We start from the raw sequence: 27777 nt of genomic DNA, 5'->3' as shown, positions 1-27777 counted from the left end.
TAATACACATGACACGCCATACTGAGAAAAATTAAGAAAGCTGACCTCTTCCACATCGGCTGAAACAATATCGTCTTGTTCTTCATCCCTGCCACGAACTGGCTGCGACTGGCTGATTCGTCTTTGCTGAGGATTCCTTATGATATAGGATGACTGAGCCTGACTGGAACTTTAAAAAAAAAAAAAAAAAAAGTTTCTCTTTTGTTATAACAAGAAAAGCATGCTCAAGAAGCAAGAGTTCAAATCCATTTTCCAAAGGAAATATAAAAAACATGCTGAAATGGCTGGACTGGAAGAATTAAAATATTTTCCCAGGTTTAACAAAAAACTAGGATCAACATCTTTTTCTTAGACAGTTGAGTGGGAAGGGAGAATAGCTCAACGACAGTAAAGCTAAGCTGAAATATCACATAGCACAACTAGATGACCTAAAACCAGAAGTCTTCTCAAAGCCTGTAGAGAAACTCCATGCTTCTTGTGTAAATATCTTCAGACAGCAGACCATTCACATTACTGCTGGAAAAAAAAAAATTTAACTTTTTTTTTGGCTGTTTCTCAGAAGTATACAGTGAAAGGCAAGAGGAAACGGACACAAATTAGAAGAAGAAATTCCTACTAGAGATAAGAAAAAGATTCTTCAAAATGAGGCTAGTCAAATATCAGAAAAAGTTGCCTCAAAACATCGTGGAATTTCCACACTTGGAGAGATTCGGAACCCAAATGAACAAGGCCTTGAACAACCTGATGCAACTGGTGGGGGAGTGGGGTGGGGTTGGAGCTGATGACCTCTGAAGGTCTGAATCAATTTCAATTCTTCTGTAATTCTGTCAGTAGGAAAGCTTTTCCAGAATGGTTGGCCTATAAGTAAAAAGCTAACAGAAAAACAAAACAAAAATAAAACTCTGACAAACCTCAGGAGAACAGAGCATACAGTGAGCTTTACCTGTTAGATTGGTCAGATGAAGGCCTAGGTGGTAGAGGCTCCACAGAAAATAGTTCTTCACTTCCCTGCATGGCATCTATACTAGTGCTAGCAAGAGTAAAGGGTGCTGTAGGACGTGCAATTCCCATCCTTACTGGAATAATTAGAGATTCTGCTACATTGCACAACTCTTCGACAGCGTAGGGCAATAATGCCTGGAACACACGTTTACATTTTCCAATTGGCTGTGGAATAAAATTGCTGGGAGGAGGGTGGAAGGTGGGAAGGAAAAAGAAAGGTCAAATGTATCTTCTCCAAAAAAAATTTCAGTTATATCAAAGTTTCTCCAAAAAGATATCCATCTTTAATACACACATATAATAAATAATAATATATATACATGTGTGCACACACACGGGTTTGTGTGTGGGTGTGTAGTAACAATCTGCACAGCTATTAATAAGTCAGTTAAAAATACGCATCATTCAATAACTTAAAACTAAAGCTGGCTATATAATCTATCACTGACAATCAACTATAGGTAATAGTTTTGATAAATACATAAAAAAATCCTAATTCTGTTTAAAAATTTCAAGATTTGAGAGAAAAGGTCAGTATACCGGTTTAAAAGAATGTAAGCTTAATAAACAATCTATTTAAAAGGCTGCATGTGATACTAGGAGCTACTGGCCAATCTTGATCTATACGCTTTTCACATAACACTATAGGCTGCTAAATAATTCAAATGATTCTGCCTATTACTGATGAGTGTCAACTCATTTACAGAAAGAATTTTAAAAAAATGAAACACTTACTTTTTCTTTTTTGAGGAAGCCATTTCCACACTAAGAATGACAAACACTCTTGCCACAGAACGCAGGAATCTCATTGTAACAGCAATAGCTTCTTCTCTACGTCCTGGCGTATATTTGTTTTGTAACTCCTTTACCAGAGTACCCAGCAAAGTATCTAAAAGCTATTGAAAAAGGTGATTACAACACAATAAAGGTGTGTAATTTAGAAGCTTGAAACAAATGAGATCAAGATTCAAAGGCAGACCATAGTCATAACAGTATAATTTAAAAAAAAAAAAAAAAACCCTAACAAAACTGATTTCAAGTTAGTCATTTGAATATATCACCCAAGATACACATTAAAGTCACATTATTCAGAAATGTATTTAAAACATGGCTAAGAGTGCTTACCAAAATATCTGCTGTACACTTGACAATAAGGCAGTGCGTAAAACAGTCCAAGCGAATAGTTCCACTTTGTTGATTAAGGTAAACTTGTTCTTCAGGCAAAAGATGACCTATCCTACTGCTTGCACTAAGACTTGGAAAAAATAAAAAGAAAGGAATAAACTTTATGTAAGTGAGTAGGTCTCAAATGTCAGATCAAACTTTACATTGACAAGTATTTGTAAATACACACGGGTCTTTATTTTCCTGGGAGCCAAACATGATCATAGACTTCAGAGCATTCCAGTCTTGCAAAACACGTTCCAAAGCAAGCTGGGCAAATCGAGGAGGTTCTAAATCATGATCAGGCATATCAGAATCTAAAGAAACAAAAAAGCAATATGAGAAAGAGATACAGAAATAGAGAATTTGCCCATTTGTTCCAGTGAAACAGCTCCTACCTTCAGGATTTGCAGCTTTACGATTACGATCTTCCCTAATTCTAGGTGGTCTGTACTGGCAGTGTTCCACTGTTTGCCTGGCAACTGTCTGTACTAAAAACAGCAGAAGATGTTCTCCCCTGTAATGCAAAAATAGATTGGTGGAGATATAATATACTATGTGTTTTAAAATCATAAACACAGGTTGTCCTATTCATTGAAAAGATAACTTACCTGCTGTTTGGCATAGTAACAAGATTTGTTGTGGTAAGCAGTCGATAGAGCAGATCAAGGCGAGCAGACTTTTGCCCTGCGATCAACGTTTTACATTTGCACTTTTCCCAGCAGTCACAGTAGGCTGTAGGGGATGTTCGTTTGAGCCTACAACGCATAGAAAAAGTAAGGGACAACACTGTTCAGGTACAAACCAAATACCTTCTAAACAGACTGAGGGTGCTTATGTACGCATTAAGATTGCTGCTAGAGTTTTTAAAGGCACCAAAAACTAGCTTAGGAGAGAAATGCAGACATTTTAAGCGGCTACACTTGGCGTTTGCTATTCTCTATTCCTACAACTGATTTTAGGAAGGTAGTTTCATTGCAGAGCTTTTCACAGAGTCTTAATAAATCTCATCCAAGCCTGCTGACCCCTCCCCAAAATAGCCTCCAGACAAGAAAGCTGAACTGAAAATTCTTTCCACATGCAATAAAATCTCATTAATTCCTACAATGACAAGAACATCTTTATAATTGTATTTCTTAGCTTATTACAGCTAGGATACTAATCCAGTAACAGCTACACCCTGTAAGAGGGGGTACAAAAATCTGTAGCTTCCAAGATGTGGCCAGGCTGGGCAGAGACATCTCGAGTGTACATGTGACTGTTTAGCTCAGTTCTCCCTTTATTACAGTTGATCTTGGAGATGACAGGCTGTTACCGTCAAGTTTCAGAAGGAAGTGTAGCATATTCATCAGGGCTCATTGGCATCAGAAACTTTTAGAGGCATCCAAAATGAAATCATGGTACTATTTAGCTACATTATTTTCAAAACAGTGTTTATTCATTAAATACTTTGAGGGTGTTAGACTACCTTATTCCTTTACTCTAACCCTCCAAAGCGAAAAGTACAAGTCTGCTTCATATTATTCTTGCTTTCAATCTTGACCCATAAATCTTACAGAGCAGAAGGAAAGGAAATTAAGATATCTGAAATATTTTATTAATCTTTTGTTCTCTAATACCTGAAGAATTTAACAAAGAAAATTATTATCCATCAGTAAACAAATGACAACCCAAATGATTAATTTTAATTTAAGAAACAGAACACAATACTTACTTGCAGTCATGTCCTTTGTGGCAGACCCTTGCACATTCCGTGCAACAACAAAGAGATTCCAGTAGGCCACATGTTCGGCATTCAAATATATCCTAAAACAAAAAAAGCAGTTTTACCAAAAGCGTAATGCATAGTTTTCTCCCTTCAACACTTGCTACCTTGCAACATCTGAGCTTACAATAAAACTGCACTTGTGCAGATTGATGGCTTCACTTAGAAATAAGTCAATTTTAGAAGGTGAAATTTTGTTATTAGCTAAGTCTTTGAAAACACAGAATCCATCAACATTTTTGCCCAACCTAGCAAGAAGGAAAAACCCCCACCTATTAGCAACAATATTTTGATACCACAGCCAGCTTGAAGAGTAAGAAGCAATTAAGGAAAGCAATAACTATCCCAGACTATTAAAAGTTATAATCATTAAAATATTACAACTTTAATCATTTAAAAACTAGATTAGTAGACTAATAGAATCTGTACAGAAAAAAAAAAAGCAAAAACACTTACTTGATTAATATGTTCTGCACCAGTCCAAGTAAAACTGCATGTATCATTACAACACAAAACATACAAAGGAGAGTCATCTGGATTTGTACCAGAAGGACAAACCATTCCCATAAACACATCATCTTCTTTTTCACTTGAAGTTGCCTCAGCTAAAAGAGGAACAGACCACCAGTGTTAAAGATTAAAAAAAAGGTGGGGGGGGGGGGGAAGACCCCACAAACAGAGCCCATCCTTGACGGAAGTTTGCCAATATAAAACCCCATACAGAAGTTTGAATAAAGCCTCCCTAACAGTTTTTTAATGAAAAATTTCTGCATGCCACATTGCAGGTATTTCTTATGGAAGAAGCTGCAAATTCCTGACTGAGAATTACAACCAGCAACTCTTCTTTAGTTTTAAAATTAAGGTTGTCCTAATCAATTCACTGCATCACCATTTTGAAGGATTAAAAATAACTTACAAGCAATATTCTTATAAGAAATACACACAGTCCTACAGATCTTGACATACCACCATTCTAATTGCTCAAGCTTCCCCTCAAGTTCAACCTCACATATTTCTCTTATGCAATAAAATCTCAATATAAAAAGAGAGTCACAAAATAGGTGTTTGCATAAGAGTCTTCACAGCAACAAGATCTAACTCTGCATACTGTTTTAAATCAGGTGCTATTTTTGAATTCAAAGAAAGAACTTTCAAGTTAATCCGCTGATTTTTGTAAAGTAATGGAACGCTGAAAGGATTAAATAGTACACAAAAGTGATAATATTCATAGAACTCCATTGCAATATAGATACACTACACACTAGAAAGATATTGGTTAACAGTAAGATTTCCAGAACACGCAGTGGTAAACGCTTCTTCCAGAACAGGGTCTACTACCATCAGCAACTGCTCAAACACACGTTTAATTTCACACAAAAAAGTACTGTTAATAAGAATTTGCACACATCCTAACGTCAAACTTTAGAATGAAACAATATACTAATTAATACTGAAAGTAATTTACCTTTAGCAATTTTCTGCGCAGTTTCTAGAATTGTAATTGCAGCAGGATATGCCCTGCCACTAACTGCTGACATAAATGGCGTCATGCCTCTCGCATCCCTAGGAGGGGGTGGGGGGGAAAGTCAAAACATATCGGTTTTTTGTTACAACAGGAAAAATAAGAAACAAATACATCAGAACATTGTAACACTGTCAATCTTGCACAAACAGAAAAAACACTAAGTGAATAAGCACTCTTATTCATTTCATTTCTGCGAAATATAAACATAGTCCACATTCTAAAATTCTCCATTTTAAATAATGTGCCTTTAAACAACTTTTTAAAAAGGCTTTTACACAACAAATTTCAGGTGATATACCACTAAAAAGGATAGTGAGAATACATTTCAAAACCCTTACTTGGCTGACAGCAATTCTCGAAGATAGGGTTGTAAAACAACACTATCACATAGTAATTTCAGTATGAAATGAGCATTTGCCTTCCGATCCTTTGATTCCACTACAGACGGTTCAGTAGAAGGACCTGTAATGAGAAAAAAATATATAAACAGTTTTCTCCAAAAATGAGTAGCTATTAAAAGCAAATAACTTGATATTTCACTGAAGGGAGTGATTAATCAGTAGCTCGACTTTTCATGGGTTTTCTAGTTTCAGCACCATTTCACTGAAATATTGTAAGTTTCAGGTCCAAATTTCTGAAATACAGGCAGTAAGCCCAATGGCATAACGATCACTCTATTTTCACATACATGTCATCTCCAGATAAAAACAGTTTTTATGTAAAACACAGCATAGGGCTTTATGTACTTTCTGTACACTTGTAAAATTCTCTTTCAATCCAATCTCTTCATTTGGAAAGACATGCTTGTATATGCAAAAAGTCCACACAAGCAAAGATAGCTTTTGAGATCATTTTACATCATGGTTATGTAAGTAGTGTGTTCTCACCTGGAATAGTGGAGGTGCTAGGTCCTTGGCCGGTGCCAGTCGCTGCTGTGGTAAGAGATCCCACAGCGGGGGCCAGGATAAAATCAATGTCACCATCTTTCAGTAAACAGAACAGCAGGATGTACATCAATATATAAAAACACCCCTAGCAACATGCTCTTTCTGCAGTGTCTAACACCCTGCACGTTTTCTGCATTTAATTGGTGCCCTTTCCTACAAGCCGCTACATTCCTAGACTAGCATCAGCGTAACCAGCATTACAAAATATACTCTGCAGAAAATTGGCAACAGCAATAGAAAGATGCATCCTGGATTTGAAAGTGCTTTTAAGTCTTGAGTCAGCTCTTAAAACAAGTCTCACTAGCTCAATGACATTAAATATTTTCATGTCATGCTGAAGGCAATTCACCTTAAAAGTCATTGGTACCATTGTTAAATATCTGATTTTACAGTTTAGTTTGATACACTAGCAGACTTACCTGGATCCATAGCAGGAGGATCTGGAACCCAGCTGGGAGGAGCTATTGGAGGAGAAACTGGATCCTGGTGATCACTTGATGAAGCACCAGCTTCATGTCTGCCCAATCCAGCAGCTCTCAAGGATCTTCTCATCATTTCTCTTAATCTCAAACTGAATACAAAAATGAGGCAAAAATACATTTTCATTCATTAAATAGTTAGAGAACATTAAAGTAAAATTTCGCACTCAAAAAGGAAACCAAATTTCTTTCCAGTTTACTTCAGCATAGAGAAGAATGAACAAAGAGGTATTTTTCATTCCTTTATTCAATTTTGTCACAATGCATTGTCCTTTGAAGGACAGTCAGCTAACACTGAATCAAGACACAGCTGACCCCAGAACACATCTACCACTCCTCCTCAGCCTTTCCCTGGTCACTCCAGCACAGCCTTTTGCACAGAGCAGCAGCTGATGGGCATTACCAACACTATATACCTAAAACTTGTTGCCAGGGGAGATAAGCCTGTGAAGGGATTTGTTGTCATTGTAAATCTAACTTCAGAAAGAGAGGTTTATGAAGGAATAAAAAAGGGACTTGAAAAATCTATCATTTGAAAGAAGTAATTTGTCTAAAAGTATGCAATGTGAAAGAACTACTTTAGTGAGGATAAAACAATTTTAAGAAATTCTGTATCACCATACCAGAGGGAAAGGTGGTAGGAATAATGCAGAAGCAGAAGAGCTCAGTGTGATACCAGGAAAGAGGTATAAACTCAAAAGTGTGTTTTGTTTTTTTTCTTTGTTTCAATACACTTTCTCTTAAGTAAGAGTCATGCCTCCTAGAGGACGTGGTGGGGAAGCATCAACCCTCTCGTCAACCTCCTCCACCTCATAGGAATGAAGACTGTAGCTTAGAAAAGACAAAGACGTTTCACAGGAATTGCTTCAACTACAGACCTAAGTACAAAAATTATACAGCATTCTCATCCAGAGAGCACTGAACTGACAATAACTCAGTACGGATTCCTTTAAGTTCTGTTGACATGAAAACCACTCAGTTACTGTCAACATTAGACCTTACAAACCACATTTCCTCCCCTCTAAGGAGAAGTATTTCCACTTTACAGCTGAGGAGGGGAACCTCACCAACCCTAGAAAACCAAAGCAATTTAGAAACATACCAGTGTTGGTGGTCATGCCAGAAGAGGCAAAAAAAAAAAAAAAAAAAAAAAAATCACTATAGCCCCTGTTTGGTGCTTGAAGAAGGGAAATCTGATTTTAAACTAGCGATAGAACCCTTTCTTAAACTTGCCTGAAGGAAAGAATTGAGAGCTTTGTAATTAATACTGAAATTAGCAGAGAGAAAACAAGAAAAAGTTAGTCAGTATACCTTCTGCTGCTTGATGATCCTGACCGATTTCCTGGGCCATTGCTTGACACAACTGAGATTGCATTTGCAATAGCTTCAACAGCTGACAGTCTTTCAGCAAATGTATTCCTTTCAGAGCGCTCTGCTTCTGAAAAAATAAGAAAAACTTTGGTGCCAAGATTTCATTTGGAAATAATTCATCACATCAGGACTTATGAATAGTCCTCAAATAGGAGCCTTTGAGAGTGACCCCTCAAGCTATAAACACACACATATATATACACATACACACTATATATATATATATATATGAATAATTCTGTGCAGAGATATTTCACCTATCTTTGGTTCCAGTGTTAACTAAAGAGAATAGCTAAAATTCAGTTCAGATCAAGTTTTGAAATCCATCAACAGTAAATGCCCTGGCTCTAAGGATAATTAGCTGTTTTACTGCCTTATGAAATCTGCCCTAAATCTCTAGAAAAACTCAGTATACAGACGTTCAGTAAAGATACTGAAATTTAAGATCAGAATTCTAACATTTTAGCTGTCTTTGGATGTGTCTTTTGGATGTGTCTTTTCAAAGATCCTTTCTACTGGCTAGACTGAGCAAGTATCAAACCACAGAACAACAGAGCAACCTTTCACTAGCTTTGCATGTCTGGGCCCACTTTTTCTTCAGTTCCTTTATCCATCTCCATGGGAGCTATGATGAAACTAGTAACAGGATCTCCAAACAAAAAGATTGATCCATATCCTCAATATTCCTGCTCTGGCATTTAAAGAGGAAGCCACATGAAGAGTGAAGGATCTCAGGCAGGCATTAGGTGGGAAGGTGCCGTAGGGTTTATAATTGTTAAGGAGCATCATATCTGGAGTCTTGAACAGAACTCGTTATTCCTAAATCAATGATCTTTGCAGTTTAACTTACAGATAATAATATTAGTCACCACTGCCCTCCAGATGATGCATAGAAAATAAGCTTGTCCCTCCTATCAATTCCTAGCAGTTCCATTGGAAGGTGAATGTGCTTTGAATCTAAGGATATGAATCCCCTTCTAAAAACAGCTTTTGTGAGGGGAAAGAGAGAGGCAGAGGGGTGTGAAAGTCTATGAAGTTCACATTTTTCAAATGTTTATATTTTTTTCAAAGGGTAAAATACATTCAAATGAAATTACTCAAAGAATGTCAAGGTTGCAGAGACAAGCACTCAAATTAGAAAAAGTCAGATTAAGTTTGCCCATGCATCCTTATTTCGGCTTCCTCATGTGCTTATAGTAAAACACAATATTCGGTTGCATGGTTGGTTGGATTTTGTTTGCTGGTTTTGAGGGGTTTTTTTGGTTTGTTTTGCCTCCCCCCCCCCCCCCCCCCCACAAGACCCCTGCCTCAATCAGTGCACAGGATGGACGACACACTAAAGATGAAGGGTTGTATGGTGAGGAAGCTGCTTGTGCCTTATTCGCTGCAAAAGTTGTAAAGCTGTGTAGCAATGCCACAAGAGCCTAGAAGGGAGAGGGGGAAACATTGTCTTGTGTTTAATGCCACTAAACATCACTTGGGAGAACTGGATCTTATTTCTGCCACATCTAACAGCACACAGAACTTTATGAAACAAGCTTTTACAGATGATCATGATACATTTTACTCATTTTTGGACACTAAACAAGTGCCTGACTCACAGACATGGTTGACATTCACAGAACAACTAAAGTTATGATTAACTCAGCTCTGGAATAAAGTGTTTTGAAACATCTACTCAAAGAATGAGATCAGACCCTAGGCTTCTCAAACAGAACTCTCAAAATGAGCTAATACTTCCGAATACATAAGAACTTCAAGCTCCAATACCCTCAAGAGATGAGCAAGTTGTAGCATTATCCCCATTTTATAAATAGGGATATGAGGAACAATTAAGGTCTACAAATGACTAAAAATTCAATGACAGCACCATACAAAATCCCACAAGGAAGTTTATTCATTATTCATTGCAGGGTTTGTATGGTGCGTAGTAAGTAAGGAATGGGGCCACACACTGAATGATGAGGATAAAAAGAAATATTGAATAGCTACCCATTCGGTGAGCACCGTCCATCTTGTGCACTGAATGAGGTAGTCCTGTGAAAAAAATAGTATGACGGTGTAATTAAAGACCATATCACAATGCATACCCACGTATAGCACATGGGTAAACTTAACTCTGGCATTTCCTAATTTTTGAGTGCTTGACTTAGCAACCTTGTTGTTCTGTTAATATACTTTTCACATAGTAGCATTTAGACATTTTAAATGGTGTCAATGCCTGGCTTAACAAATTATTTGTTCACATTTCTTAATATATATATGGCAAGCAAACATTTTTTTAATTGAGGCATTAACTATAACCCTTGAAAAATATTAAATATTTTGTTAAAAAATTACTATTGATATAAAGAGGAAAATATTTGTTTTCATCTAGAATCAGTATGTGGATGTGGAAAGTTTGTCTCTTACAATGAATAAAGATAGCCTAGTATTGGTAAGTACTGAATTTCTATAAATCCTCATGACAGTTTTTAAAAAAAAAAAAAATTTTTTTTGCCCCAGCACCTCGGAAAGGTTAGGACACATTTCAGGTGCTAAATTTTAAGATACCCATAGCTGAGGAATGCAGTCTGTATTTAAAATATTCTTGAAAATGCATTAAAAGTTTATTTTCAAATTGTTTTCAAGACATTGTTGAGCTCACCCTCTTCCTCTTTTGTTTCTTTGTTGCTGGTTGGAAAGCATACAGATACACAAGCATGCAGAATATTGCGGTTTCCATCACATCTGTGGCCGAGGAATGTCTGCAGCACTTGTGGATTCTGATCCAAGACAACTGCTTGTTCAAGATTCATCAGGTATTGTCTGCAAGCCTCATAGTCACATCGGAGAATATGCTGCATTAAAGTTTGTTTCTGTGCTCAAAAGAATAAAATAATGTAACAAATGAAAATACAGACTGCAGATATACAAGTTTAAGTACTTCTAAACTTGGTCTAAATCTAGGACATCCTGTGGCAGTCAGTGCAGGACCCGTTTAGAGTAAGCATCATCTCAACTATTCCACTGTTAAAAAACAGAAAATAGCATTCAGACACGAACAGATTGAGGAAAGGACGTACTTAAACAACGGAAGCTAGCAGGCTCACAAAAGTATGCCTTTGACTTCACAGTTTGGTTCTTAACACAGATTATTTCAAATTTCATGGCTACAAATCAAATGGTAAGAATGGCACAATTGGAAGACTAAGGTGTCCACATTAACTAGGTTTACATATTTATTTTAAATGATATACATGCTGGAAAATGAAGGAATAAAAGCTCCCAAACCCTCCTCAGGCCTGGGAGGCTCCCCCCATATAACAAGCTTTTCCACAGGTGTTGAATACTCCACTGTGAAATCAATCTCAGCCTAATAGGTACACAATACCTCCTGGTGGCAGCATAGCACAGAGCAGATGCAACTAAGCTGCACCAAATCACTGACTGATTTATACAAGCACTATACATAAAGTCACAGCAGACCTGTTCATACAGCATCACAGATCACTACAGGGCTTTACAACTAATTCAAGTGAAAACTCTTTGTTTCTCTCTTATCATTTTCTCATTTATGGTCCTAATATAAGGTTTGAAAAAAGAAAAAGAGAGAGAGAGAAAGAGAGGGGGGGAGAGAGAGAGAGAGAGAGAGAGAGAGAGAGATATACTGCATTCACAGCAAGATAAACTAAGGTGTTATACCCGTCAGAAAAGCTGTACGCTCCCAAAATTTAAATAAAATTATTTTTAGGCATTACTTCTAAAACTATCTCTTTCATGTGCATACTGCCAGTATATAATATTAGTTAAAAGCCTGACCAGGTTTTATACTGAAGCTATGCGCCACCAAAACATATCTTTCACTTATTACATACCTCTGTTTGTACTTTCATGTTTATAGGAGATTCTTCAGCTGGTATTAATTTCTTTAAAGTAGTATTAATACATATTCTAAACACTAAACTGTTTTAAGCATCATTTTATAAAAGCAAGCAGTAAAAAGAGCACATTATGACATATTAAAGAAAGTATTTTACCTCAACAGCCATAATGATAATAGCAGCTTTCTTTTTGATGGTGGAGTTAGCAGGAAGATTTGTTAAGGAATGAACACCCATTCCAAGACTACTAATAGGTGGAAGATCAAGCCAGTCAGGGTCTCTTATCCCACCCATGCAGTCTTTTGCCATCGGATAGATAGTACCATTTCCATCTCTAAGAATAATAGGAGATTCCTACATTTGGGAAAAAAGGTTTTTAACATTGTATCTCCACAATTTATAAATATTACCCTTCCCAAAAGGTCCACTTGACTGCCTACAAGAAGTCCAGTCTACCCAAGATTCTCGTTTACACCTTGTCTCCTATCCTTACAAGTGGCATATAAGCATAAGACAGTGGAATCCTTTCCTCAAATGCCTGGAACAGGTTTAATATAGTAAATACTATTAAAAGTGTCTTTAATGAAATATTAATAATGAAACATAAGGTACTGAAACTTAGCTTACTGAAGCACACCAACAGAAACTTGAACATATAAAATTAAATGTACAAGCTGAATTCCTTTGCCAAAAATGTTTCCGTCAACTATTAAAAGCGAAGAATATTGTTTGTATGGAAGTTAACAAAATGAATTTGGTATTTATTCTAAGCCCTCCTCATGTATGTCTGTACTGTGCAATCAGTTGTATAATCAGCTAAAATAGGATGCTTAAGAAAGAGTAGCACAAAATGGTAGATGGTAGAAAGAGTTGCACAAAAACTCAGTATTATTTTTAATATCAAACGCAAATTTTTTTTGTTAACATTTCCTTTTTTTTTCCCCCCTCAAGTGAGTCAGATGAAAATCCACTCTCTTCCAAAGTTAGATAGCAAGTTTACAATAAAAAAAAAATGAATAAAAGTTTTAACACAAACTACTCTATCAAGGACCAAGAAAGACTATGAATAAGATTATAAAAAGTGCTACCCCCCAATGTGCCCTAGCAGCAAAGGCGGCCGGTGGTATCCTAGGTTGCACTAGGAAAAGTGTTGCCAGCAGGTCAAGGAAGATGATTCTTCCCCTCTGCTCAGCCCTTGTGAGGCCACATCTGGAGTACTGTGTCCAGAAATGGGCTCCCCAGTACAAGAGGGATATGGAGCTACTGGAGCAAGTCCAGAGAAAGGCTACCAAAATGATCAAGGGACCGGAACATGTGTCATATGAAGAAAAGCTGGCATTCTTCAGCCTGGAGGCTGAAGCTCATGGGGGGGGGGGATTTTTATCAAAGTATATTATTTCGATCCATCTTCTTTACAGCCTCCCTCCCATATCAGACTCTCTCCTCATGGTGCCCCATGACAGGACAAAAAGCAATGGGCACAAACCGAAACACAAGAAATTCCATCTGAACGTAAGGAAAAACTCTTTTACTGTGAGGGTAACTGAGCATTGGAACAGGTTGCCCAGAGAGGTAGTGGAGTCTCCATTTTGGAGATACTGAAAACCCAACTGGACTCAGTCCTGGGAAACCTGCTACAGCTGACCCTGCTTGAGGACGGGGGTTGGACTAGGTGATCTCCAAAGGTCCGTTCCAACGTCAGCCATTCTGTGATTCTGTGACTACCCACCCCTCTTCTAAAATATTAATGGTAGCAGCAAATCTTTCACAACTCATTTAGATCCTATTTTTTGCCAGCTTTGGGAAAGCCTCACAAAAGCTGTACCATGCCATTTGAAGATGAAGGAAGTGAAACAAATGGAGGTTAAATGACTGACATGCAGAACAAACCTGTCCAGCTGTAAAAATGGCAACACTTCTCTCATTCTGACCCAGGAACGCAATGCTGCTAGTAGGGAAATTATTTTCCTGTTCAGCCTTTCCTGTAGCAAGGTCAAATATACAGTATCGAACCCAGTTCCCAGTTTTCAGGACAGCATGCACTCCTTTAAAAATACATGAAGAGAAAGGTTAATCTCTTTGCTGATGGCATTCCATAAAAGAACTTAACTACTGAAGCTTAAACGATTTATTAATCTCAATGAAAACAATTTTTTTTTTTTTTCAGTTTGACAGCTGTAGTTTTCCATTAGGGAGGGAGGCAGGTAATAAATAACACAATGAAGTATCTTAAGGTAAAGTTCTACTTACCTTTTGAATCTACATTTACTGCTAGAATCTCTGTTTTTTCAGGAATACACAGTTTTTTAGGTGTCCTTTGAAAACAGTCAGGAACTTTTGGAGTTCCACCAGTTTTTACTACCTAAAAACATATGTAAAATTTTAATAGGCAGTTTGCACATGGTGCTCACATTCCAAAACACTGCTCATTTTCTCAGTGTTTCACAAAGCCATACCTGCAGTTCATCTATTCTGAGCAGCCTACAATCTTGGAGAAGAGAGGAAGGATCAGGATCTGAATTAGAACTGCTCTGACAGTTTGCATTACTGGAGGTGCCCGGAAATTTCACAGCAACATAAGCACCATCCACTTTTAGCACCTACAAGCAGAACACAGTACAGTTTTAGTAAAAGCTTCAAAAAGAGACTGAAAATAGCTTAGGCTGATTTGCTTCAAAATAAGCCAGACCTTTGTCAGGAAAAAATAAAATTTACAAAAGACAGTGATAAGATTCTACAGCTCTTGATTACCAGCCTTACTACTTTTGCTAATATCACTGAATACTTAGAAACGTGGATTTCTTAACGACTTCATGAGCATCCCGAATCTGATTCAGAGGTCCCTCCAATTCAACACCCTACCTCCAACAAGAATCTACCCCAACTGCTAGATACTGATACTTCCCTGGTATATCTTTCCAACTTTCATCCACTGGAAACTGCAGGACAACTTTATATTTAATAGCCTGGATAGACTCTGCTTTTATTAATTTGTCTAATCACTTTTTGAAGTGAACACTACTCTTGTGGCAATGAATTCCAAATATTAGCTAACCATCCTACTAAAAAAAAAAAAAAAAAAATCTACACTGAGCCTCTTACTTTATTAGGTGTCTATTAGTTCTTGTACTATGAGAAACAGGAAATCATTCTTTATTCATCTTTTCCATTTAAGAATTTTTAAGCCTCTACTGCAGTCTTAATGTTCATTCCTCAAGACAAGAACGCACGGAGTATTGTTTTATGGGTCCATTACCTTCAATTAGGTTCATTACCATTACATTCAATGAAGTTTTCTCAGTCCCTTAGGATCAAAGGATACAGACACGTATCCAGAAACACTTAATGTGTGTCCTTCCCCCCTCAAAATGGGAACAAAGTTTTTCAATCCTGCATACACAGTCACTTCTGAGATTCTAAGCATCTCTAAAGAGTTGCTGTCATACATATCTAATCGGAACTGTCAAAATAGCTTTCCTTGATATAGATACCTCTTACAATGCAACCAAATAGCAAGGCCCTTTGAAGTACCAGTTAACACCATAACTCCCTCAAAAGGTACACAAAGCTATCGGGGGGAGGGAGGAGATGTTTTAATTTTGAGAAGGAATAAGATCTCATTACGCTTTCAGTCTTGGTCAAAACTAGGTAAAAGCAACCATGAACTTGGTTAGAAATTATTCAGAAATGAGGGCCTAAACAAAAAGAAATAAGTAATATTAAAGATCTAGGTGTAACAAAAACTTTCTATTTCAAAGGTCTCCCATCAAAAGCAACTCTTTACTCTTCAAGATATTACAGGTAACAAACATTCAGACATTTCCATGTTTTCTCCCAACTTCTCCAGGTAGCAGCAGCCTATTAAGTCCTCTAGAGAAAGGATGTACTGATAGATGCAAAAGGTTATTAGTCAATTTTTTGTAAGGGATTGTGGATGGAGTCAGACCACTTGTTCCCCTACACTGAAACTTTACTCTAGTAGCAGAGTTCCTAGTGGCACGTTATCACCAACAGCTGTACAAATACTACTTAAACATTTCAAAATTCAGACCTAGCCAAAAGATTAACGAGCATTAACTCTGATCTAGAATATACAAAGACAGATCTGTATTGAGGTTTACAAGACAACATTCTAGGGAAAAATCATGACTTGGTCAAAATAACTCAAATCAAGGTACATTCAGATTTTTTTTTCTAGCATGCGATTACATGCTGATGGTTCAACCATAATTCCTGCTTTGACATGCAGAATTTTTTTTTTTTTTTTAGTGACTAAAGGCTGCTGGAAAAGCCTTTTAAATTTGGGTCTCTTCTGAAAAGAGATGATTCTACATGGTCATTGTCTAACAGGACCTACGAAATCTCCTTTGTAAAGCTTCAAATTGATAATCAAGTTGGTATGGGGGGAGGAGGAAGGGGAAAAAAACCAACTTATCCTACCTCTATAATTAAAAGTTTTTTCTACATGCTTTCTGGCTGCTGTTAGTGTTATCACCTAAATCACTTATCAGTTTCTTTGAACATGTGAGAACTTAAGGGCTGGAACCCTATCACGATTCTTTTAATTTGCACATGCTAGAATTGGTTTCATTTGTGGTTAAAAAAAAAAAAAAAAAAGAGAGAAAAAAGAAAAACCCAACCACTGAAGAGTTGATCTTGGAAAACTGGAAAATGTTTATTAGGATTTGTTTGAGAAGAAATCCATATCTTCAAATGACTATTACAATGAAGTTCTTTAGTTAAACTGTTACTATTGCAGTTACTGGTTGTTAGGCAAAAAGAAATACAAATAAACTGTCCACTGATGTAGCAAACAACTAGGAGCTTAAGTGGAAATTTGATAGCAACTGCAGAGAACAGACTCAAAGATGTATTGTAACAGGCTGGCATTAAACAAGATAAATGAGCAGCATTAACATTCCTCTGAACTGAAATGAGCCAAAACTCTGAACTCACTGAAAAACACATTAACAAGAAAAAAAAAAAATACAACACAGAGCTTAAAGGATTTAGACACATCAGCTTATAGAACCAATGTGCTTTCACTGTTCATATTGCTAATGCAACTTTTCACCATTTGTGGACTTTCTAAAAATTTCATCAGTTAGAAACAAGCATTTAACAGAACTAGATATACAAACATATGCCTTATAAGGACCAAATTAGAAGAACTGAATCAAACAAATGAAAAAAAAAAAGTAACACCAAAAGGAAAGTTTCAGTTAGCTTTTCCAAAAGAAAAATCTCTCTTCTTACAGCATTTTCAATTACAATATAACTGGATCTGATCTTTTATTTTAACGGAAGAAAAAACATAATTGATAAACTGAAATAACTGAGAGATCAGAGTATTCATTATTTCTTCTACCTTTACTGTCTGTCCACTGTTATACTCCTCTAAAGCATTACGCAAAAGTCAAATTGGAAAGAGAAAAAAACCCCCTCAAACAACAAAAGACACCCACACGCTCACACACGCACTGATTGGCAGAAAGCTTTCAACAAAAGTTCCTTCCTCAAAATCAAACGCAGACAGGTCCTGAGCCCTGCTTCTTCTCCTCCACCATCTCCTCTTAGGGTTCTTTGCCTAAAATTACCTTAACGATAGGCCGAGTATCTTCTAAAAACAAGGAAGTTGACTATCAGCACTTGAGCCTTTTGAAATTAAACTTGTTTGGATCTACTGACAATTTATAGAATTTTTCCCTCTCCAGAATCACCATATTCCTTCTCAAGACATGGCAGCAGAAGACAAAGGAAAATATATGTTCACTTTCTTATCTAGTCTTCTGCTTGCTGGAATGGAAATAACTGTAATGCCAGAAAACATTTCCACCTCCACTCTCAAAGTAGAATGAGCATTTCCAAAGAAATGCTGACAATTTTAAAAAATATTCAGCTTCAGAGGATACAAAACAAGAGTCCTATGAGAGATTAGATAGCTTTTCTAGCACTGTTTCTGCCTTGGGCTCTTTCAAGTCATCCTTCTGATTGGAACGCTTCAAGCTCGGACAGAAATCAAACCAAAACCAAAAAGTTTAAGTGACTGACTGAAACAATATATTCTAAAGTACAAGTTAAGGAACATAAACCATTCAATCCAACTCATGTTACGCAAAATCCATAGGACTGGGTAAGATTTCTGGGCACAGGAACTTCAAAATTGATAATATATGGAAGTCTCACCTGATCCAGGACAACTTTGATGAACAGAGGCAGTTTGGGGAGGCCTTGGACACTGCCAATGGAAAGCCTCAGACCAAAACGAACCGCAGCTGCCAAAGAACAAGAAAAAAGCAGCTCCAACCCAGGTCCCCTACCCTTTTTTCTAACAGTGGTTCCAGACAGCATTTTTAAGTCATTCCAGAACAAGAAATCCAGAAGCTAATGTCAGTAAGTAGATATCCCAAAATGCATGGGACAGACACAACCACCTTCTGTTCCTTTGGTTTCAGTGAACAGTAATGAAGGCTTATTTCAGCCCATGCCTTTCCTAAGCTACACTGGAAGATGATGATTTCAGATTTCTCAGACCAGCAGGCCTGTTTGTACCAATGCAGGCAACAGAAGAGACGGGTGCCAGGCTTTTCCACTCTGTCAGTCTTTCATTAGGTGGATAATCTTCTAATCATTACCTGCTTCATCTAATGATGGACTTGAAGGAATAAAGGCTCGGTTTTGTTCCAAGTCCATGAAAGCATTTTAACTGAAATAAGATCAGAAAATAATACGCTTCAAGGAGAAAGATGACTAAATCCAAGAGTTATCTGGTAGGCTCTTCTGCTTTCTCGGTTTCTTTCAAGAATACACCAATGTAAGAATTTTCGCACTTTCACTACACTCTGGGCATTTGTTCCTTTGGCACCAAACATAATCCACATCTATGATGCAGTGTGTAAAACGCTGGTTATACAATCTACTGGCATCAGAATTATCACAAGCACTGACCTTAGAACTCAATGGAGGGCTGCTAATGTCTCAGGGTAAGTACGAGTCCAAAGAGAAAACCAGCATGTTAAAACTTAAGTCCAACTGCTTGCTCACAGTTCTACAAACAGAACTTAACATTTGGCCTAGGAAGAATCATAACTACCTAAGCACCTTCTAGAGTCTCCATAAAGTTGTCACATACATCTAAGATTACAGGAACATCAATTTTCCAGAACTAAAGACTTATAAAGATAAATTTTAGAGATACAGACCAAGGTCTAATAAATTTCAACTACTTTCCTCTCTCTGAATTCCATATTCTGAAGCATTAGCTGACATTCCTATCTCTGTACCACAAAGTATTACCAAAATATTTTTAAAAGGGGCAAACAGCTACTTCATTTTATTCTACAGAATATAAGCCTACAGAATTTCAGATGCTCTTGCTACAGATAAGAGGACAGCAATTAATTCTTTGCTCCTTCATTTACTATTTCAGACCTGAACCATTATGTAAGGCAAGATTTTTGACCTCAAAGAGGGATTATTTTAGTACCATTCACTTTATGCTGTGGTCAAAGTACCTCTGCTACATTATCAGTCAGTATTTCTCAAAGTCATCCCATTATTCATGTGCTCATCCAGTATTTTACTTAATGACAGCAATTTGAGAGAAGCTAAGTATTGTGCTTTTGACATAATGCCTTGTAACAGCAAGTACTTAAAACTCAAAACAGTGCTTCAAAGCCTTTCCAGTTTTCTGAGATGCCAAAGGTAACAAACTCCCAGGTTACATGGGAAGTAGTATATTCTCATGCAAGGTACTCAAGCCACTAAAGGCAATCCATAGCAAAATATCAGAAATGTGAATTTTTAGAAAGTCATTCAGTAAACAAAAGGTCATGGAAGACCAGATGAAGGTATACCTGGAGTGTTCTCTAAAAAGACTGGATTCCTTAACCCAGGACATTTTAAAAAGCCCAAACCCACTTGACTATGTTTTTGCAGTCTGAACATCTGAATACACTCAAAAATTACTTACACAAATAACAGTTCAGATTGTTCAGAAGTCAAATTATCTTCCTGCTCAACTCAACTTAATAAAAGCTAAATCACTAAGCATTACTGTTTCACAACGAACAACATTAACTATTCTGAAGGCCTGTAAGAGAACACTGAACAGCGTCCTCTCTGCAGACTGCTGTACCTCCAACCTTCTTCATATAATGGCAGACCTGAACCAAACTACAAACAGAACATATAAAAAGGGTATAAACTGTATTTCCATCTTAATCTGGACATCACTAGGTAAAATATTGTGTATGGTTTTGTGTGCTGGAGTCTATCTAAACTTTAAAGTTTAGATAAAGCATTGCAAAACTGTATCAGGAAAGAGTTGTAAATGACAATACACATGAGTGGAAAAATAGAGCATATTTTATGAAAAAAAGAAAAAAGGCATCTTTGCCATAAGTGACCGATATAGAATAGAGCAGAACTAATAATTCTATTTAGAACACAGCCCACTTAGTGGTTTTAGCACTTTAATGCACTTCAGTGAACATATTAGCATATCAGAATTCCAACTCATCTATATTTGAGTACTTCTTGATGCAGCCCACTAAGCAAGACACCTTTACAACTGTATACAAAAGTAGTAAAACAGACCCTGTCCTGAAGAGTTTAGGATCTAAAACAGGAAGGAAAGATAACATTGCTTGCCCAAAGCTGGTGAGAGAGGCAGATGATGATCTCAGTGACGTTAACTGTAAGCAAGGTTTTGAGACTTAATTTAAGCGTTTTGGCAAATTAACTTGTTCCATAGGTCCCTATACAGAAATGATCTACAAAAGATGATGAAAATTCATTGTGGGCCTCCTCCCTTCAAAGAAGTTTGTGGGTTTGTTTTTAAAAAAAAAAGAAAGCAACCCAATCTTTTCATTTCATAGGAAACCTGTACTGGCTTTCCTACTTTTGAAGGGCATAACAGAGAACTGTCTAGATGACCTAATCCCTCCTAATAGGACACAACATGGAAGGAGAGATGGAGTATGGAAAAGATTTATTTTCCTCTGTGGCACTCTTAGTCATAGCGAAGGCTTACTAAAGAGAATATTATGATTACGAGGACCAAACAAATAGTTTTTTGTATTACTGAAATCGAATACTTCTATAGTTATATTAATGGGGAAAAAAATTCTAATACTCTCTAGTACGCACATTACCTATGTCTAATCAAAATATTCCTGTTCTTTGATTGCCAAATTCACCTAAGCATTCAGCCCATATTTTAAAGTCACACCACATGTAACCTTTCAGTCTCACTGGACAAATAGGGGACCTATGGTTCTGGTCACTGAAAAGTTTATGTGAAATTATATCTGTGTTTCATAACACTTTGTTTCAACTTGAAGGACCGGAAGGTTATTTTTAAGATTCAGAATGTTTTATTTGGAACATATTCTCTTGTTTGCATTTTTTTTTTTAATTTGTGCACAACAAAATGATAGCAAACAAGTCAAAGAAATAAGAAACAGAAGACATTCTCAGGTGTCACCCCAAACTATCAGTTTACAATGTACAACAGTACAGTACACTTTACCAGTTAGCTTATCTAAAAGAAAAAATTGATATATCTTTATCAATTAAGATATATCTTTAATTGATATGGGACAGTGGGACAGTGCATTTTAAACAAACCTTGCCAACAGGAACATTCTTAACATCTTCCACAAACACGACTTCTCTCAGAGACCACTGCTCTTCATTCACTTTCTCTTCCTCTTTTGGGGCAGGAGTAGATCGTCGTCGTTCTGAGAGTTACGAAAAATTAAAAAAAAAAAAGTCACTTGACACAAACAAACAAACACCAAACCTTTCCCCCTCCCAAAGACACCTTCAATATTCAAATCTAAAATTAATGAGGTTAATGACAGAGGTTAACAAGAATCTTAAAGTTACATTAAGTCAAAGGTACATAATGTAGCATGCCACTTTCATGCTTTTCTATTGAATTAGCACCAATAAAGACTCTTTATCAGAGAAATAAATATATTTTAATGACATTCAAGCTATAAATTAAAAAAAAGAAAAACATGATTAAAGGAGGTTATTATATGAAGTAATTTTTGCATGGCTCAGATATTCATGCTGTAACAAGACTGAGATTGTAATACCCTGCGTTCAGCACTGCTGAAGAGTACTTTATTTCACCCTTTGCAAAGGACTACTAACCTATGGATTTTTGGAGAAATTTCTAAAACAGTAGTAACTGAGGCAAAAAAAATATTTGGACTCATAGCAATTGCAATATAGTAAGATTTGCTTCAGAGACATTATCCGAACAGCAACTAGAGTAAATTCAAAATCACTGAGGAAAAAACATTAAATACATAACATGGCTAAATTAACACTGACAAGAACTTTCATCTCCTGAAATGATTATCTACAGTATAACTAATATTATCAACATAATTTAAATTAAGAAGCAGAGAACTTTTCAGCCAACTGTGACGCTAACTTCAAATAGTAGTTCAAAATGCCACATAAAGTTATAGTCATGGGATAATTACAGTTGAAAGAACTACAAAACAGAAGGCATCAATAACAAAAGATTCTACTAATACTATAAATTAGTACTACAGATCTGAGCATAAGAAATTCTCAATCATTGCATGAGGCCATTTGATTCTCTAGCTGAACAATTCTTAAAACTGCAGCCTGTGAACAACTAGAATCTACAGGGCCACAGAAAAGATTTTCAAATGATGATATTGCAATAAACCCTTTATAAAATCTACGCATTTAAATGGAGGGGAAAAACAAACAACAAACCCAAAGATCCATCAGAAGTCAGTTACATTGGCTCAGGACACAGAATTCTAATAGAGTATTTTAGGTCTTGAAGTTCAATTTTACACTATAAAAAAAAAAAAACTTTCCTGACTACTTGTACACATCCAGTAAAGAATGTCTGGTTTTAGACATTTAATGCAATAACGATGACCAACTACTGCTTTGCCCCATGGAAGGCCATCTTTGAGGCAAACTGTGCACAAACATCTTAATCTTGAAAGGAATCCTCCAAAACAATTTCAGTATCTGGGTTGTAAACAACCTCACTATCGCATTCCAATTAAACACAAAAACAGCTTTATTTTCTGGCTTTCTGCTGATCACCTTCTGATTTTGAAGAGAACTAAATATTATGCTTACTTAGTTACACCTTACATCAAGTAGTCATTACTTACACTAATACACTTAAATTCCTTTATATATATTGCGGTTCATTGTGAAAGGCCAAAAAGAATTTTTTTTTACTTTTCCTCAGACTTCTGAAATTAATATCATATCTTTCCAGGGCTGCCATTTATTAAAACATCTTATCTGCACAAATATTTTACCATACTATGAACTATCTACATTACTTACTATATGGCATTGATGCACTGCTTGCTATTGAGGATGCATCACTACAAGTAGAAGCTGGGGATGGAGGAGGACCCATCTCAGTTTTCACTGGTTCCTGTTTGCTTTCAGGCCTAGAATAAAAAGCATTACTTAGAATAAAGAAACAAGAAGGTGAAGTCTCTTCCATGACAGACAGACAGACAGACAGACTGTCATTATGTCCAAGAAACCAGCCACGCACCACATCCTGATTTTTGTAATAACAAAAGTATTTTTTTGGCAAATACTTTAATGAAATAACTTCATACTTCAGAACAAATGTCCTAACCAACATGACTATATATATCCCATATTCTGGATGGTGCTGTGCTTCTTAATCAGAAGATTAGCTTTATAACATTAATGGAGCATAAATACAACAATATCAAGCATAAATATCCTCAGATGTTGAAGATAGAAAGAATTATTAGTTTTATACAGTCATCTGAAACTCTGAAATTGGTAAACTTTAACCTTTACAGAAAGATTTAAACTGACAACTGCCAATCCAAATGATTTTATTCCAAGTATTGAGGGGCTGAAAGATGTCTCACAATGCCACAAAGGGCTTGAAAGTAGTTAGTTCCACAAACAAAACCACTTTCCAAGATCTCATATTTGAGTGTATGGAAACATTAATTATGAAATGCTTGGTGGGGGAGGGGTGTTTAAGTCTTCATCTAATACTCTTCTTGCATCTTCACATTTCCATAGTTATTTCAGATAACTGAGACATCTTTCTTGCAGTAAGCCTTTCTGCACATTTAATAGAGTTTACAAGAAAGTTAAGAGCCTACAAAATATCAACAAGTTTAAAATAAGAAAAAGACCTTCCTTCCAATCTTGATCAATCAACAATTCACAAGAATATTAAACAAGTGCTCTGTGTGTGCGTGCGTGTGTGTTTTTTCATTCAACATACTTACTTTGCCTCAGTAGTTTTGCTAGCTTTCTCCATGTTTTTCAAGCTCTCTGGCGACCGAAGCTGAAATCGACAGCTGTCATTCATGTTCCAAACAGATTCCATTAAGACACCTACTTTAGGAATTCCAGCACTGATTGAAAAAGCAACTGCTCCAGCATGATAGAGGGGGTTATTTCTTAAACACACCTAAAAATAGAAGTATTTATTTCAATGAGAACACTGGATTACACGCATTTTCTTGGTGACATGTAGCAGCCAGAAAAAAAGGAAAGGAAAACTTATGGAACTGGGTGAAGAGGAAAGTTAGCATGATGTACTATGCACTTTACTAGAAGAAAGAGGTCGTTGTACAACTGGCAGCTGAAAACAGCTTTAGAAGTGTAACTGTTAGATATACACTATTTAGAGGCTCAGCCCAAAAAGGAACAATTCAGCAAAAACATGAAGACTCATCCCAGAGCAGATTAGAAGGCACTGGGAACCAAAAGCAGCAGAGTCCCTGGAAGGGAGCTGTTTCGGCTCATACTAGTTATACTATTAATCACAAGAAGAAACCTAAACTTCTTTATCAGTTATTAATGTTTTTTAGTAAAGAATTCAAACCAAAGCCCTATAGTCCTGCATGAATCAATCTCAGACCCTAATCCTGTAGGTAGTTAAATGCCTAGTCATTTACAAAGCTAAATGCTCTTTTAAAGCATAACGTTTCTACACTTTCTTTCTCTCAAAGTACAGAATTGGTAGGAAAGATGCAGGTAAGTGAGAACAAAGGTATTTTGTACGGATACTGTTTGTTCCTCCATGTTTACAGTAATAATCATACTAATAAAACAATATAAACACTAACAAGATATATCACTTCATAGTCATAGTATTTCAATCATATATTTTAACTCTAGATTACTTATAGAACGCCTGTGCATAACAGGAAAGGAGCTTGAATTGCAATTCTTCTTTGTGTAAGAACAGGCTGTAGGTTCATCATATACCACTACAACTGTGTCCCATGTGACAGTTGCACTTGCCTGTGTTCCAACGGTTATGTTTGGCATTGAGGAAATACCAGCACTAGATTTGGGCTTTTTATTTTTTGCTCTGGCCTTTTCTAGCATTTTCTTCCTTTGGCTGAAAGGAACTACTCCCCTGCGGAAAAAACACATAATATTAACAAAAGGCTATGAAAGAAATACTGTCTTTATATCCTTGAACAATTTATTCTTTCTGCTTAATGTAGTCATGTTTAAATATACAGCTCTCTGTGCTACCTTCTCCAAAATCCCAAAGCACTGCAGAAGTGACATCTTTTTCCATATGCACCCCCACCTTCCAAAATTCATCTCAACTTTCTAATTTATAAGGAAGAGGAGGACAAAGGGGGACAGTGCATAAGAAATGTCACTGCCAATTGATAACTACCATTCTATTCCAAAATGCCTTGAGACCTCTGCCTGAGACTGCGCTCCAGACACAGCTTAAGCCGTGCACTGTCCCCTCTGAACCTGATAATATATTGGCCGTGACTAGCGGTAATTTCCAGAATTTGCTGTCTTGTCTTCACTAGGGACCAGGATAAGCCTTGTCACTTTTACACTCCAAACACCTCACTTCCTCTCTGTGGACATGGCTGAAGGACTCCAGGGGTCTTCTGGCAGATTTAAGCTGCTGAGGGGTGGGGGGGGAGAAACTCCTCCTTTTCTAAAATAATACTTAAGTATGCAGTTAAATCCTCTTTTTATTTTGATTTTGACACTATAAAATTTCAATGCTTCATGTTTCAGCCAGTGTGTTATGAAGTTAGATGTTTTTATCTGAAAGTCTTTCATGCTAGGCAAAACATGAGAAGTGCTGTTTTCCAGTCTTGCACAGGACTGAAGTCCTCTTTACCATATCAGAGACCACTGCACCTAAGTATATCGATAGTAACAGAAGCTTCTGCCTACATCAATCTGATTAATATATAATTACCAACATGGAAATTTAACCCTTCCCACAAGTGGCTTGTTGATTAAAAAAAAAATTTATTATTCAAAGATTATATATAGATGCTAATAAGCGTCTTTAATAAATTGGACCGATTATTCTAAAAAGAAATAAAAACAGAAGGGTCAGACAGACAGGTATCTCCAATTTTAAGGCTTATTAATTTCCATACCAAGTAATTATTCTGAGTGAAGTATGTCCATAGTGACATAAAAAAACAGAACAGCTGTAACTCTGAGATTTCAGACTAGAATTCAGAATTGAAAAAAGGACTTTAGGTTTACAAGCAAAGCTACAATTCTACTTCGAAGTTTTCTAGAGTTAACAGAATATAATGAAAAAAGCTATTTCACAGACTCGATTTTCAGTGCTAAGATTTCCAACTCATCACCAAGTATTTAACATATCCATGCCCAAAAGGTACTTGAGCTTCTGCTATTATATATAGCGCAACAACTTCTAAAGCGGAGACAAAAAACACACACTGACAATGCATTAATGATACTCAATAAATTCACTCGAGTTAGATATGCCTTTCAGAGCTCTTTTGGAAGTGTTGTTTTTGAAAGTTTTTTTTTTTTGAACATAATTAAGATATCTTGATATAAAATTTAATTATTAAGCAGCCTAATATTTCAAATTTTATAAATGTTTATGCATTATGTATTTTAATAACAAGTTCCAGAACATCTGATGTTATTTCTGTCTTATTTAGGATCTAGACCATAAACTAGCAGATCAGACTTTCTAACAGACCCTGACACGAATGGGGACCTCTCAGTTGATTAAGTTTGTTCCACGCTTATAATTTGAAAAAGGCCTGAAAGGCTTAAAATGTACTAAGGTTATTCTGTGAAATAGTACGGTACTGAAGTATCCGATTACCAAAGCATTCACAAACATCTTCTATGGATACATTTATTCTCTTAAAGATGTTCTAATTGGATCTAAAATCTTTAGGCGCAAAGGAAGACAAACTTTTCAATGGGTATCAAGCTCAGGTGAAGAGTTACAGAACTCAGAAGAATTACAATTCAGCCATTTTGCAGTGCTTCTCAGAACAAACGATATGAAGATATCCATTACAACCACACCACTCTATGCAAACACAACATTTACTTACCACCAATACAAGTTGTTCTCTAGCTGAGCACATGTATATAGAGCACAACAATGTAAGGAAACAATCCGCTCTCCCTGAAGCTCTGAATACGTCTGTGCAGTGTGTTCTAATTTAGAAGCTACTGAGCTTAAAGTTTCATCCACCCAGGTAGCAACCTAAGGGAAAAGGGAAGAAAGAAACAGGAAAGGTTGGGGGGGGGGGGGGACAGAAAAAGTTGCTCCTTAAGTTTAATGTAACATTTACTACTGATTGGG

General features: G+C 36.6%; 1 protein-coding gene across 4 annotated transcripts in view; it reads right to left on the bottom strand.

Moving 5' to 3' along the window:
- Positions 1 to 27777, bottom strand: part of UBR5 (ubiquitin protein ligase E3 component n-recognin 5) — an 87210-nt gene that overhangs the window by 23068 nt on the left and 36365 nt on the right. For 2 of the 4 annotated variants that reach the window (XM_068932889.1, XM_068932890.1), the window contains exons 12-36: positions 27524 to 27678; positions 25446 to 25563; positions 24422 to 24606; positions 23478 to 23587; positions 21747 to 21859; positions 14573 to 14716; positions 14367 to 14478; positions 14007 to 14161; positions 12273 to 12470; positions 10901 to 11111; positions 10246 to 10290; positions 8194 to 8320; positions 6823 to 6974; positions 6344 to 6439; positions 5795 to 5918; positions 5397 to 5494; positions 4388 to 4536; positions 3881 to 3972; positions 2778 to 2924; positions 2565 to 2683; positions 2357 to 2483; positions 2128 to 2257; positions 1738 to 1898; positions 944 to 1183; positions 46 to 169 (exon numbers count right to left, since the gene is read on the bottom strand). In XM_068932889.1, coding sequence (XP_068788990.1) covers positions 46 to 169; positions 944 to 1183; positions 1738 to 1898; positions 2128 to 2257; positions 2357 to 2483; positions 2565 to 2683; positions 2778 to 2924; positions 3881 to 3972; positions 4388 to 4536; positions 5397 to 5494; positions 5795 to 5918; positions 6344 to 6439; positions 6823 to 6974; positions 8194 to 8320; positions 10246 to 10290; positions 10901 to 11111; positions 12273 to 12470; positions 14007 to 14161; positions 14367 to 14478; positions 14573 to 14716; positions 21747 to 21859; positions 23478 to 23587; positions 24422 to 24606; positions 25446 to 25563; positions 27524 to 27678 — 3432 coding nt within the window. The remainder of the gene's footprint in view (positions 1 to 45; positions 170 to 943; positions 1184 to 1737; positions 1899 to 2127; positions 2258 to 2356; positions 2484 to 2564; positions 2684 to 2777; positions 2925 to 3880; positions 3973 to 4387; positions 4537 to 5396; positions 5495 to 5794; positions 5919 to 6343; positions 6440 to 6822; positions 6975 to 8193; positions 8321 to 10245; positions 10291 to 10900; positions 11112 to 12272; positions 12471 to 14006; positions 14162 to 14366; positions 14479 to 14572; positions 14717 to 21746; positions 21860 to 23477; positions 23588 to 24421; positions 24607 to 25445; positions 25564 to 27523; positions 27679 to 27777) is intronic. The other 2 variants (XM_068932891.1, XM_068932892.1) reach the window with 1 other exon arrangement.

The sequence above is a fragment of the Struthio camelus genome, chromosome 2, assembly GCF_040807025.1.
Source record: "Struthio camelus isolate bStrCam1 chromosome 2, bStrCam1.hap1, whole genome shotgun sequence".
Classification (NCBI taxonomy): Eukaryota; Metazoa; Chordata; class Aves; order Struthioniformes; family Struthionidae; genus Struthio; species Struthio camelus.
This window is presented reverse-complemented; position numbering and strand designations above follow the sequence as displayed.